The sequence below is a fragment of the Natator depressus genome, chromosome 1, assembly GCF_965152275.1.
Source record: "Natator depressus isolate rNatDep1 chromosome 1, rNatDep2.hap1, whole genome shotgun sequence".
In the NCBI taxonomy this organism is placed as follows: Eukaryota; Metazoa; Chordata; order Testudines; family Cheloniidae; genus Natator; species Natator depressus.
Genome location: NC_134234.1, coordinates 238,029,126 through 238,042,943, shown reverse-complemented (window position 1 = coordinate 238,042,943; position 13,818 = coordinate 238,029,126). Strand labels below are relative to the sequence as shown.

The 13,818-nt window shown below is 44.1% G+C and overlaps 1 protein-coding gene across 1 annotated transcript in view; it reads left to right on the top strand.

Moving 5' to 3' along the window:
- CACNA1C (calcium voltage-gated channel subunit alpha1 C) overlaps positions 1-13,818 on the top strand; it is a 714,429-nt gene that overhangs the window by 568,654 nt on the left and 131,957 nt on the right. The window contains exons 14-18 of the mRNA XM_074938754.1: positions 8,493-8,700; positions 9,549-9,669; positions 11,683-11,797; positions 12,973-13,093; positions 13,201-13,270. Coding sequence (XP_074794855.1) covers positions 8,493-8,700; positions 9,549-9,669; positions 11,683-11,797; positions 12,973-13,093; positions 13,201-13,270 — 635 coding nt within the window. The remainder of the gene's footprint in view (positions 1-8,492; positions 8,701-9,548; positions 9,670-11,682; positions 11,798-12,972; positions 13,094-13,200; positions 13,271-13,818) is intronic.

Here is a 13,818-nt window from a genome sequence, read left to right as displayed (position 1 = left end):
TGGGGGTGAAGCCATGGGTTTTCCTGCAGACTCGGGTATGAAAATGGCCCTACAATCATTTTAAACTTCCAGAAGGAGAGCTCTGTGAAAACTGAAATAAAAACACAGAGCACAGGAAAAGCAAGACCAGATCTGGAAGGCGTTCAAGATGGCAGAGCTGTGCTGCAGACAAAAACAACTGACTTGGATGCCAGATTAGTATAAGGTTTTACCCTGAGTTTAACTGCCATTATAGAATCCAAAAAATGAAAAACACCTATGAAGTTTCTGTGGTTCAGCTTACTGCCAAGGGTGGATGGCTTTCAAGGTCAGATGTCAAGGGCTGAAAAGAGATTTACAGCCAAAGAGACAGTTTAGACATTGGCCAAGGCAAGGCTGTGACTATTCGAAAGGAAGGTGGCCTATTTAGAAGAGTCAGCTGAAGATACAGGGAATAGGAATTAGCAAAAATAAACTATTAGATTCAGCCTCCTGGGAGGAATGAAGAGCCCAGATCTGCAGTTTGTCTTCTTTCTGGATCCCTGGGACTAAAGGCAAAGGGTGTTAAAATTTAATTAGATATGGCTCATCGAGCTCTGGGCCGAGTTTCTAAGGAAGGTGTCTGTCCCAGGCCTAAGTTAATAGGATGCAGGAAGGCCATCCTATCAGTAGGTTTTACGGAAAAAGAACACATGATGAAGAGGAAGAGTTGTTTGTTCAGGACTCTTCTCCGCTCCTGCAGAGAGAGAGAGAACAGTTTACAATCCTGCTAGGAGAATTCTCTGTGAAAAGGGGCATAGATGTGGAACCTTTTGCCTAGAAATCCAGAGAGTGTTTAAGGGAACTGAGACCCTTACATCTGGAAATTAGAAAGAAACACTGAATCATAGAATATCAGGGTTGGAAGGGACCTCAGGAGGTCATCTAGTTTAACCCCCTGCTCAAAGCAGGACCAATCCCCAACTAAATCATCCCAGCCAGGGCTTTGTCAAGCCTGACCTTGAAAACCTCTAAGAATGGAGATTCCACCACCTCCCTGGGTAACCCATTCCAGTCCTTCACCACCCTCCTAGTGAAAAAGTTTTTTCCTAATATCCAACCTAAACCTCCCACACCGCAACTTGACACCATTACTCCTTGTTCTGTCATCTGCTACCACTGAGAACAGTCTAGATCCATTCTCTTGGGAACCCCCTTTCAGGTAGTTGAAAGCAGCTATCAAATCCCATCTCCTTCTTCTCTTCTGCAGACTAAATAATCCCTGTAGCTCTCCTCATAAGTCATGTGCTCCAGCCCCCTAATCATTTTTGTTGCCCTCCGCTGGACTCTTTCCAATTTGTTCACAGCCTTTCTGTAGTGGGGGGCCCAAAACTGGACTCCATACTCTAGATGTGGCCTCACCAGTGTTGAATAGAGGGGAATGATCACTTCCCTTGATCTGCTGGCAGTGCTCCTATTAATGCAGCCCAATGTGTTGTTAGCCTTCTTGGCAACAAGGGCACACTGTTGACTCATATCCAGCTTCTCATCCACTGTAATCCCCAGGTCCTTTTCTGTCGAACTGCAGCTTAGCCAGTCAGTCCCCAGCCCGTAGCAGTACATGGGATTCTTCCGTCCTAAGTGCAGGACTCTGCACTTGTCTTTGTTTAACCTCATCAGGTTTCTTTTGGCCCAATCCTCTAATTTGTCTAGGTCCCTCTGTATCCTATCCCTACCCTCCAGCGTATCTACCATTCCTCCTAGTTTAGTGTCATCTGCAAACTTGCTGAGGGTGCAATCCACACCATCCTCCAGATAATTAATGAAGATATTGAACAAAACCAGTGCCAGGACCAACCCGTGGGGCACTCCGCTTAATACTGGCTGCCAACTAGACATGGAGCCATTGATCACTACCTGTTGAGCCCGATGATCTAGCCAGCTTTCTATCCACCTTATAGTCCATTCATCCAGCCCATACTTCTTTAACTTGCTGGCAAGAATACTGTGGGAGACCATATCAAAAGCTTTGCTAAAGTCAAGGAATAACACATCCACTGCTTTCCCCTCATCCACAGAGCCAGTTATCTCGTCATAGAAGGCAGTCAGTGTAGTCAGGCATTACTTGCCCTGGGTGAATCCATTCTGACTGTTCCTGATCACTTTCCTCTCCTCTAAGTGCTTCAGAATTGATTCCTTGAAGACCTGCTCCATGATTTTTCAAGGGACTGAGGTGAGGCTGACTGGCCTGTAGTTCCCCAGATCCTCCTTCTTCCCTTTTTTAAAGATGGGCACTACATTAGCCTTTTTCCAGTCTTCCGGGACCTCCCCCGATCGCCACAAGTTTTCAAAGATAATGGCCAATGGCTCTACAATCACATCCGCCAACTCCTTTATCACCCTCAGATGCAGCACATCTGGTCCCATGGTCTTGTGCTCGTCCAGCTTTTCTAAATAGTCCCGAACCACTTCTTTCTCCACAGAGGGCTGGTCACCTCCTCCCCATGCTGTGCTGCCCAGTGCAGGAGTCTGGGAGCTGACCTTGTTCGTGAAGACAGATGCAAAAAAAGCATTGAGTACATTAGCTTTTTCCACACCCTCTGTCACTAGGTTGCCTCCCTCATTCAGTAAGGGGCTCACACTTTCCTTGGCTTTCTTCTTGTTGCTAACATACCTGAAGAAACCCTTCTTGTTATTCTTAACATCTCTTGCTAGCTGCAACTCCAAGTGTGATTTGGCCTTCCTGATTTCACTCCTGCATGCCTGAACAATATTTTTATACTCCTCCCTGATCATTTGTCCAATCTTCCACTTCTTGTAAGCTTCTTTTTTGTGTTTAAGATCAACAAGGATTTCACTGTTAAGCCAAGCTGGTCACCTGCCATGTTTACTATTCTTTCTACACATCGGGATGGTTTGTTCCTGCAACCTCAATAAGGATTCTTTAAAATACAGCCAGCTCTCCTGGACTCCTTTCCCCTTCATGTTATTCTCCCAGGGGATCCTGCCCATCAGTTCCCTGAGGGAGTCAAAGTGCACTTTTCTGAAGTCCAGGGTCCGTATTCTGCTGCTCTCCTTTCTACCTTGTGTCAGGATCCTAAACTCGACCATCTCATGGTCACTGCCTCCCAGGTTCCCATCCACTTTTGCTTCCCCTACTAATTCTTCTTGGTTTGTGAGCAGCAGGTCAAGAAGAGCTCTGCCCATAGTTGGTTCCTCCAGCACTTGCACCAGAAAATTGTCCCCTACACTTTCCAAAAACTTCCTGGATTGAAAGATGCCAAGACCCTGCTTCTTGTGAGTGTTCTTTCTAGTACAGCTGCCAGTTTTCCCATTCTTCACTCAGCTCTAAACACAGTGATGATTTAGTGTCATTACCATTATAGACACTGGTGGAATAAGCCACATGCATGGAATGATAATAAAGTAAGATACCATCCCAGAAAGGGCAGAAGAGCAGAAAAGATGACAGTGTAATGCTTTATGTCAAATATATATTTCTGACTGACATGCAGACATATGGGACATAGAAATAGTGATAATCAAGAAGATAAAATGAGGCACAAATCATGGAAAATATGACGGCAAAGATATATCTTAGACAAATTAATCTTCATATATTTATGTGAATTTTCCATGATAAGTATCAAGTGTAGACAAACTCTCAGTGCATCAAAAATATGTACATATATGAAAAGCATGACTACTACGCCATAATATCATAGAGCAAATAAAAACACAGATGAATGAATATCCCATAGTTTTGGGAACCACTGTTAGAATTTCAAGAGCAAACATTACTTGGAAGATTATAAATAATCATCAGAATTATTTCATGAAATAAATTAAGAAGCAGCAGTATAATCTATTTGTTTTGTCCTCTCTAATTTTTACAGTGTTGTGCAGAATATCTTCCTGTGCTGAGAGAAGTCAAATGACTGTCTCTTCATGAGCTAATCTAGACGGCTTAAAAAAACCCTATATTTATTCCTTTATATAAACTAAAAAGTAATCCATTTATTCCTAACTATAAACTTAGATTCATATTTTAAAGCTAAGTCCTGCCACTGGATGTCCATGGTTGTTTTTCTATTAAGTCAGTGGGGGTTCTTATACCTCCAAGGAGGTGTCTGTGTTGGGTGAACAATGTTGGAAGCACTATGTAAACAGCCCACCATCATTACCACCATTTTAAGAACAGTATCTTTGAGACTGCAGGTATCACAAAAGCCATAGTGGAAGGTGTTTAAAGACAGGGAAGAAGAATCTTAGGACTTTTAGAGCACAATACTGGGAATCCGGACTCCTGATTTTAGTCCAAGCTCTTCAGTGGATTCTGTGTGTGGTCTTGGGCAAGCCACTTCTCTGTGCCTTAATTCCTCCAGTTGAAAACCGGGCATAATAACAGTACTGGCCTACCTCACAGGGGTTTTGCGAGGCTTAGTTCATTAACATCTATAAACTGCTTTGAGATCCTCAAGTGGGAGATGCTATAGAAGTACAAACTGTCACAATTAATTTCTTAGTCCTGATAGCGAGAGCAACAATGGTTTTCGCCTTTACAGCTCAGTTTCTTCTGCTTGTTGCTGAAAGGAATTCAAATATCTGTATGTATGACATTGCCATGAAAATGAATGTGATGTCACAGGAATAGGTTTTTTTGTTTTTTGTTTTTTGGGTTTTTTTTGCTGTATGATGATAGAAGAAGAGAAAATGGGGGATGAGGGCCCTTTTTCAAAATCCATTGCAATATGTTTGAACACTCCAGGCCAAATTCGTTCCTGGGTGACTCCACTGAGCTAGTTGAGTTACTCCAAGGATGGCTTTGACCCTCATGGTTTGGGTTTGTTCCTGAACCAGCGAAAGTCAAGCTATAAGGGGTTACTCTGGATGTACACGAGGGAAAAGGTTGAGTTTAGGTCAGGTTTAGCTGGCACACAATAGCTAAGGCTGATTTAAACTTGAGCCCTGCTCTTGGTCAAGACAAACCCTCACTATGCAAACCTGTTTTCTGAATGGCTGGTTTAGTTTTGTGCTGATGTCATACTTGGGTTTAAATCCTCACAGGAGTGCAGGTAAGACATCACTATCATCTCAGTTAATTACTTTGAAGTTTTAATGTCCCATAAGAAAATGAATCTGGAGTGCTGACACAGCTATAAGAATTATAAAGAAATGTTGACCAGATAAATGGCTAAGCTGGGCCCGGGTCCAGCAATGCATTTAAGCACCTGTGTAATTTTAAGCCAGTCAATGAGACTATTCACATGCTTTAAGTTACACATGCATTAGGGGCTTTGCTGTATTGAGAACTAAAGGAGTTGTGCCTTAGCTGAAATTATCCGAACTGAAGGAGTTTGATGTGCAGGGAGATACTCTGGAACTGCTTAATCTCTGGTGTAACTCCACTGAAGTTAATGGAGTTACACTAGGGGTGACTTTGGCCTCTTTTTATTTCATTTGCTCTTCTTCCCAAAGCGTAAAAGTATGTGAGCTGTAAGTGTGAACAGAGATGGGAAGAGCTGTTAATTGCGCATCCACTGAGGAAGTTTGGTGATGTTGAGCCCACAGCTTCAGTAGATTTACCTTACTACTTCAGGTTTGCATTGCCCATCTTTCGAATTTCAGTTAAACTTTAAAGCAGCCTGGCCTCCTTGAGATGAGCTGGTTGCTAAACTTCAGAGGAAAGATCCACATCCCCCTCCAGACCTGGCCACCAAGCTTTCCCTCTACCATGAAAAAGGGAAAGCAGCTCCTTTTGCCTTGTTTTCTTAGAACGCTTGGTTAATGGCATCTGATTCCGCTCTGTTTGATATAATGATAGGGAAGGCACCGTGTTCATTTGGGGTGAAAGTCATTCCTATGCAGAGGGCCAACACAAGGTCTGTGCACCATTTAAATGCCACTTAAACCCTATGATAAGTGGTTAATGGGACTTGAGTGGTGTACAGGCTTTGTGCTGGCCCTCTACATAGGTGTCAGTTTCACGGTTAGTGATCATATGTGAAATTTACTAAAGTATAGAGTTTAGAGATTAAAAACAACTGTTAGCTCACCTTCTTCCTTGACTAATGTAGAAATAGAAAATATCACCTGCTCTCTTGGAATGTTTATGTGAAACAAGTGATAGGTGGATACTGGAAGAACCTCCCTGTTAGTGCCTTTTAGGTGTAATTCAGAGGTGCATGAGGTTTTCACCATATGACTCCAGTTGGATTCAATGGGGTTAAACCAGAGATTAATATGTTCTTACGTCCCAGTCTACCTAAGGTACTTAAATGCCCTCTGCCCCCTGCTACCATAGTATCTTGGTTGCCTCAGAGTCTTTATTGTATTTATCCCATAATGCCCCTCTGAGGTAGGGAAGTGCTGTTATGCCCATTTTACAGAAAAGGAACTGAGGCAGAGAACTAAGTAGCTTGCCCAGGGTTACACTGAAAGTCTGCAGTAGAGCAGCCAATTGAACCCAGGACTATCAATTCCTAGCCGAGTGCCCTGGATCATCAACCAAGATGGTAGGCACCTGAGTACAGATTGTTGGCATTTGTGTGGTTCAAACCTTTTTTCAATGCTTTAAAGCTGAGGGGAGGGGCTAATGAATGTAATATTTCTCTGTTTGTGTGTGGTTAGAATTAGCATTCCAACAACGCAGAACTGTTCTGCTGTGCCCTCCTACAGTTAGAGAAGCTCAAATGAAAGCTCATCCAAGGGATGCACAGTGACCTAAAAATCTAAAGAGTCATGCTCAGAGAATGTTCTAGGCCACTCACATGGGAATTAATGCTCTTCTGATGCCACATGCATAAGCAGAAGGAATGGACTCCCTCATCATAAGACAGGAGATATAGAGCTGCTAATGCCTGCTCCCCTTCCATCTATCCCTATGTAGAAGATACGACTGGAAATTCAGAACGAGACTTGAGTCCACAGTAGCTTCTGTGGAATGGACAGTATTGGCCAGTGTTGAACTTCTGGGTGAAAGGATACAGAGGGGGAGTCACTTATTAGTAGAGTAACAAGGGATGAAGGATCTGCAGATGGAAGGCAAATTGACAGATCATGACTGGACGCTATGGAGGATGTGCAACTTGTTGAGACCCAACTGTGTGTGTGATTAGAGGGAGTGATTAAAGGATAACAGGTTTCAGGTCAGCTCTGCTGTCAGACCCATAACTGGTGCTGTGGGGGTGACACTGGTATTGGAAAAGGGGCCACCGCAAAGCTTGAAGTGGAGTGGGAGGTGTCCAGCAGCCAAGAGGGCAGCATGGAAGCTGCTTCAGAGCTGACACTCTGTGTCCCATAATGCAGCCTGTTTTCACACCGGTGCCGTTCTGTAGTTTGGTGCAGAGGGAATGCAAAGTACAGCCACAGCCTGTCTTCTCCCTGTTCCCTTTGGAGCACTGTGAGACCCCAGGCAGTTTGGGTGCTCTCCTGAACGGGCACACAATGAGACTGCACTTTGCAACGTCCTCACTCTGACCCCATCGCTGATATATGAATACAGTTGGGGAGGAGAGTTACCAATCCTATCGCTTTAACACTAGTTGTTTTAATAGCTGCAGTCAACATTGTATATCATTATATAAAAGGGTTTGGAACATAGACTGTCACAAACAGTTTATTCTTCTGTCAGTAATTGCAGTAAGTGGGCTTCATCTTAGTAATGTCCATGAAATGTATGCCAGTCTCAAAACCTTTAAAAAATGTCCTGTTGATTTTTAACATCGGGATCCAACTGGCACCAAGGTACCAGGGTGATACTAGAAAATATCAAGCTGGAACTAGTTAGGAGCATTTTAAAGATGTATTGAGGCAATGTAATGAGTTTCATGCATAAAGAACGGTGTAGTTTGCAGAAGCGAAAAGGAAAGGGATTGCTGAGGGCCTGAATATGATATCACACCGATGCATGTCCGAAGTATCTCCACTGAGGGCAATGGAGTTACACCATTGAAAACCGGTGTGAGAGGAGGAGATGGCCCTGAGTATCTACCCCAGTCTTCCAAACACCAGAAAGCTCAGTGGCCTCCATCCAAGACTGAGCATACGCGCACACACATGCATACACCAGATTTTGGACAAGTCTGTATTTGCATCCAAATAGTTTCCCCATCTGTTCTTGTCCATTATTACAGAGCCACTCTCTGGAGTCAGGTATTCTGGCTGCTGTACCAGCTGTGAGTGTTGTAATGAGGTTGGTTAGAATGTAACTCACTGAAGCAGCAAGAACTAATCACTGTATATTGATGAGAGATTTGCAGCGCCTTAGTCTGAGAGCACTGCAGTAATCTTCTGTCTGTGTGTGTGGCAGGGGGCGGGGGGGAATTGTGTATGTACACGTGTGGTAGTAAAATTACTCATTTACTGCAGCAGGTCTCATTATCTCAGGGAAGCACATGGATGATTCACTGCTTAACAGGGTGTTTGGAAATGCTTGTTTATATGCAGTAGGCAGCCTGAAACAATATCTGATGCAGTCCGTGAGCACCTGCCCTGGGAAAGGAATCTTAACTGCCTCTCTTTGGCTCCCTTAGGTATTGGAACTCCTTGAGTAACCTAGTGGCTTCACTGCTGAACTCAGTCCGCTCCATCGCTTCCCTTTTGCTGCTTCTCTTCCTCTTCATCATCATCTTCTCACTCCTGGGAATGCAGCTTTTTGGGGGCAAGTTTAACTTTGATGAGATGCAAACCAGGAGGAGCACGTTCGATAACTTCCCCCAGTCCCTCCTCACTGTGTTTCAGGTACGGGTCACAACAGTTCCAGCAAGGAATTGACAGTCTGCTCGTGTGTGTCCCCTGTTGGGGTAAGATGGTCCTGGATCATTCCTGTGCAGACTGGTATTCAGTGAGACTGGAAATTAAATTAGTCTGCTGCAGGAGGTGATCAATGACAGCAAGTTCTGCAGCTGCTGAGACGGTGGCCAAGGTTAGGAGCTGAGTTGAATTCCCAGGCTATAGCAGAGGACAAGCTTCATGTGCCTAACTTGGTGGGGCCAGAGGATAGGCACTGCCCTGTCAAAGGCTAGCAAATTGCTGGGTAGCCCTGCATTAGTTCTCTGCCCTAGTGAAGTACTGCTGGGTCTGAGAGGAAGAGATTCAAGAAAACCAGAATGGGAATCTAGTATCTGTATTCTGAGTACAGCTTTGCAAGTGTTCATATAAGAGCAGATGTATAGCTAGCTTGTGTCCATGGTGAGGGGAAGTGAAAATCACCTGCTATATAGAGGTATACGTAGCGGTGACTTACTCTGCTGTGCTGCATTCCTGTGCTGAGCATTCTGTTCCCGCACTCAGTTCAGCAGTCTGACTGATGCAGACAGCCACACCATGGCATCAGATGGAAATGGCCACGAAACCTGAACAGAGCTGGCTTGGATATCTGCCTGGCTTTAGCGGTCAGCCCTCATGGAGACATCTGGACATTCAGAGCACAGGCCCTCTCAGCTCCTTTTTGTTGGATACATCCACCAGTCCGAGTACCCCAGGGAGTTTCTCTAGGAGAGGGTGGGGTTTCTTTGTTATCATGGGGTTTTTGGGTTTGCTGTGTGGTCTAACACTGTGTCCCTTATTGGCGGGAATGTGTCATTTAGATCCTGACTGGGGAGGACTGGAATTCGGTGATGTATGATGGGATCATGGCTTATGGCGGCCCCTCTTTTCCAGGAATGTTGGTCTGTATTTACTTCATCATCCTCTTCATCTGCGGAAACTGTATCCTTTGATGCGACCTTTTCTCCACGCAGGGTTGCATTTAAAACCATGTTTTACTACCTTATTGTGTCAGGGGAATATGAATTTCATGAGTGTCACCTTTATGGTTTACCTGGGTCTGCATTTTGGCTTCTGACAGCTAAAAATCAATGCCATCTAATGAATTTTAACTGATACTAAGACTTTAAAATATAACAGTTGTCAGAAGAGGATAAGGCCGAGCCACTATGCCAAATATCATTTTGGTTTAAATCCGTCATCCTTTTGTTCACCGGACCTTAGTCCCTACCTTGTCCAGAAACTAATCTATGTACCTACTTACTGAATTTGCAGTGTATTTTTTGCTTTAATTTATTCCATTATTATTTTTATACACGCCATGTGGAACAAATATATATATATAGTTTACAGTATACGGTATACAAATGCTATAAAAGTAGCATGTTTTACAGATTACATTTTATGTGAGATCCTACATTAACTCATTTATATATCAATATGATAGAGAGATCCTTTCATTTATTACAGTCTACTTGTATAACAGATATAAAAAATGTATACCCTGTTATCTATGGGTCTGAGCTGGTGCTGAGCACCCTCAGTACCCATTGACTTCAGGGGGGATTAAAGGCACTGTGTACACTCCAGGAGTTATTCAGCACATTGCACAGAGGGCCCTGTGTATATGAAACACAGCTGTCCTTTCCACTTGAGTTTGCATGAAGTACATGACTGTAGATCTGTCCCAAATCCCTGTCTGCTACTAGTTCCTTCTGGTTTAGTTTGTGTTCCCCTAATGGATGATCCCCTCCCCAGAGATGATACATTTTTCCTGCTGATTCTTCTACGTGATCACCTTGTAGACTCAGCCCAACTCGTTTGACCTTTCTTCATAATTTAGATCTCTCAGACCCTGGTGTCTGACATCTCTGTTGCCCTGTGCTGCCCTCTCTTCAAAGTGAGATAGTGCAATCCCATTTATCTGAAGGTCGAGGGAGGCAGTCTGTCATCTTAGAAAAGGTTGCAATTCAGGTCCCACTGTAAACAGTGAAAAGGAAAACATCAGCCAGCTTTGCAAGCCAGCTGGCTTTGGAAGGCTGCATTTTGGGCCCTTGACCCCACAGCACAGTGAGAGTCCAGGAGGAGGGTTCTGTATATTTACAATACAAGCCTTTAACTGGAATTTACTTAAATAGGATTATGCTATAATAAGAACCCACACCAAGGAATTCATAAGAGAAGCTCAAATTCAACTTTGTGGTATAGAGGGTCTCTGAACAGTGATTGACCTAGACACAAGGGAAAGGATGGAGCTACAACTCCAGCTCCAAATTTCCTAGCTTGTCCATCCAGGCCCCTCAAGTTATTTGAGCGTGATTGCTTTGTACTGAATACCTTACATGCATGGGCTTACGTTGGGACTTGACAGAGCTGCCAAATGATTCCCTCAGCACTCAGCTATAATGAATTTCACTTTGGTCCCCTTAGAGATACACTGCTAATGACAATGCTATCTGTAATGTCAATTATGGCCAATCAAGTCTGTGGGGAGACCTTTAATGAGGTTGTTCACTTCAAGTACATAGGCCAAAATTTTCACAGGCAGGTGCCTAATGTTACGAGGATCTTGAATACGTATTTAGGCTCTTAAAGAAAAGTGGCCTGCTTTTTCAAAGGTTGAACCTGTGTGCAGTTTCCATTATCTTCAGTGGGACTTGCGGTTGCTCAGCTCTTTTGAAAAACAGACCACTTTGAATTAGATGCCTACATATGGATTTAGATGCCTAACTTCAGGAAGGCAGGTTTGAATGTTTGGAAAACACAGTGTATTGTGTAAGCCTTGGGAGGGCAGGGGGAGGGGTATGTATATGTGTGTGTGTGGCCTAACCATTTGTGTGAGATCTGATTGCAGCTTGCTCATTGGAGCAAACTGGCATTTCAGGTGATCAGGGTTCTCGCTGTCCTGGTCTACAGTTTTCCAAGCCCATTTTCTTTACGGAAATACACAAACAGATATCCTGCTGAATGTATTTTTGGCCATCGCTGTGGACAATCTTGCCGATGCAGAGAGTTTGACATCTGCTCAGAAAGAAGAGGAAGAGGAAAAAGAAAGGAAAAAACTAGCTAGGTAAACCCATCTATAGCTATCATTTTCAAAACTTAAGTGGTTGAAATGAGGGAGCAAAAGGAAGGCTTTAGCGTTACCGTGCTGCATGGCTGTGTGGGGAAATCCAGCTATTAGGGGGACCCTGAGCTCACTGTTCCTTGAACTACCTGGGCTGGGAGCATTGTGTAGCTGATGCTCAGTGAAGGAGGCTGCCTCATTAATACCCTGAGGCGTACAGTTTAAAGCAGGTCACTAGCTCCTGTGGCTGGGACAGTGTAACCAGAGAGGAGGCATGCAGGGCGATGGGGCTTGTGCAGTAAACATGGTGTTGGAGGAGGAGAAGAAGTAGGAAGTGATAACAACACAGTGACCCCATTTGAGCTACCCTAATATTTTCTGATCCCCACCCCACCCTCAATGGTTGATATTTATTAGGGACAGTCTCAGCCATTACTTCCCAAGACCAAACATTCGGCCACTTTTTCACCTGTGATGCCACATCCCCCATTCCTCCTCCCAGTTCCTGTGGTGCTTCTAAGGACTCCTGGTAAGGGTGAAGCTTCACTCAGACTTTATCCTTTCCTCCTGGCTGTTGGCAGCAGGGAAGCTTGATGTTCTGTCACCACCTGTTACTTCTCCCTGTCCCCCTATCTTCTTCCTGGTTTCCTGGAGAGGGGAGCTGCTCTGATAAGCTGATCATTCTGCAGGACACCTTTGCAGCTGGCAGAGTATCCCTATGATCAGGGCTCTATTTGCCCTGCCTAAGAGCAGGCATAGCAAGCAGAGCACGTATAACCGGCAAAGACCATCAGACTGCTGGGAGCCATATTAAGGAAAATCTGCAGGCAGCATAACTCAGGATCATAGCCTAGGGGTTGAAAACTATTCATACGGTATATGTGATTGGTGGGAGTTGGGTGAGTGAAGAGAAGGCCTGTGGTCAAATCCCTAGGCCTGTGGTCAAATGTACATACACACACACACATATACATCACTAAGAAGCTCTGCAGATACTGTCATTGATGCTGCCTTTCCAGCCAATAGAAAGGAGGAGCCTGCTGGCATGTATGCCGGATACAGAATGGAGATGCCAGCTGATTATTGTCATGTTTTGTACTGCACTACACTAAATTTCTGAAAGGGAAACCCCTTTTCCCCTTTGTAAATGTTTGCTTTTTATCCTGTTGAATTATTAGGACCGCTAGTCCTGAAAAGAAACAGGAGATTGAGAAACCAGCTATGGAGGAGGAGACAAAGGAGGAGAAAATTGAGCTGAAATCGATCACTGCTGATGGAGAGTCCCCACCTACTACCAAGGTCTCTTACCACCCAATGTGCTATGAGCAGTTCAGATTTCTGAGGGAACAAAAAGTCAGGGCACTGTCTGACCAGGGCTTTGTCTCTGTCTCCTCTGTTTTTGTCAGATCAATGTGGATGATTATCAGCCCAATGAAAATGAAGAGAAGAACCCATATCCTACTACAGAAGCTCCAGGTACATCCCATCCCCTTTTCCTTACCACTAATCCATGAAGGAGAGGCTCTAGTTCCTAAAGTAATAACAGTTTGATGATATTGATTCAAATTATTTTTATTAATATAATTATCCAAGTTCTGAGATACCTCAAATTTGTGTCAATGGCTGATGTGGTCACAGCAGCCCCCAGGATTGGGGGGGCAAAAAAAGTGAAGTAAAAACACTTCTCCCCTCACGCTCTTTGGTATGCCAGCAAAGCTAGCCCTAAATATGAGAGAAGAATACAGATTTTCCTGACGTGATTAGTTTTCCAAAAACTCATGCTGCCAATTGTTGCTGGTGGTGTTATCAGGGAAATGCTAACAGATCAGGTGCATGGTTATTTGCTGTTGTATTGTACCCTTTATTGAAGTGAAGTGAATTGTATGGTAGTTCCCAGCATTGTTCTTCTCACCCTTTTTGAAGATTACATTTGCTCTTCTTCAGTCCTTGGTACCACTCCTGATTTTAGTGATTTGTGAAAATGGTAGCTATTAGCCCTGCAATTTCCTGGCTGCTTCTCCTGG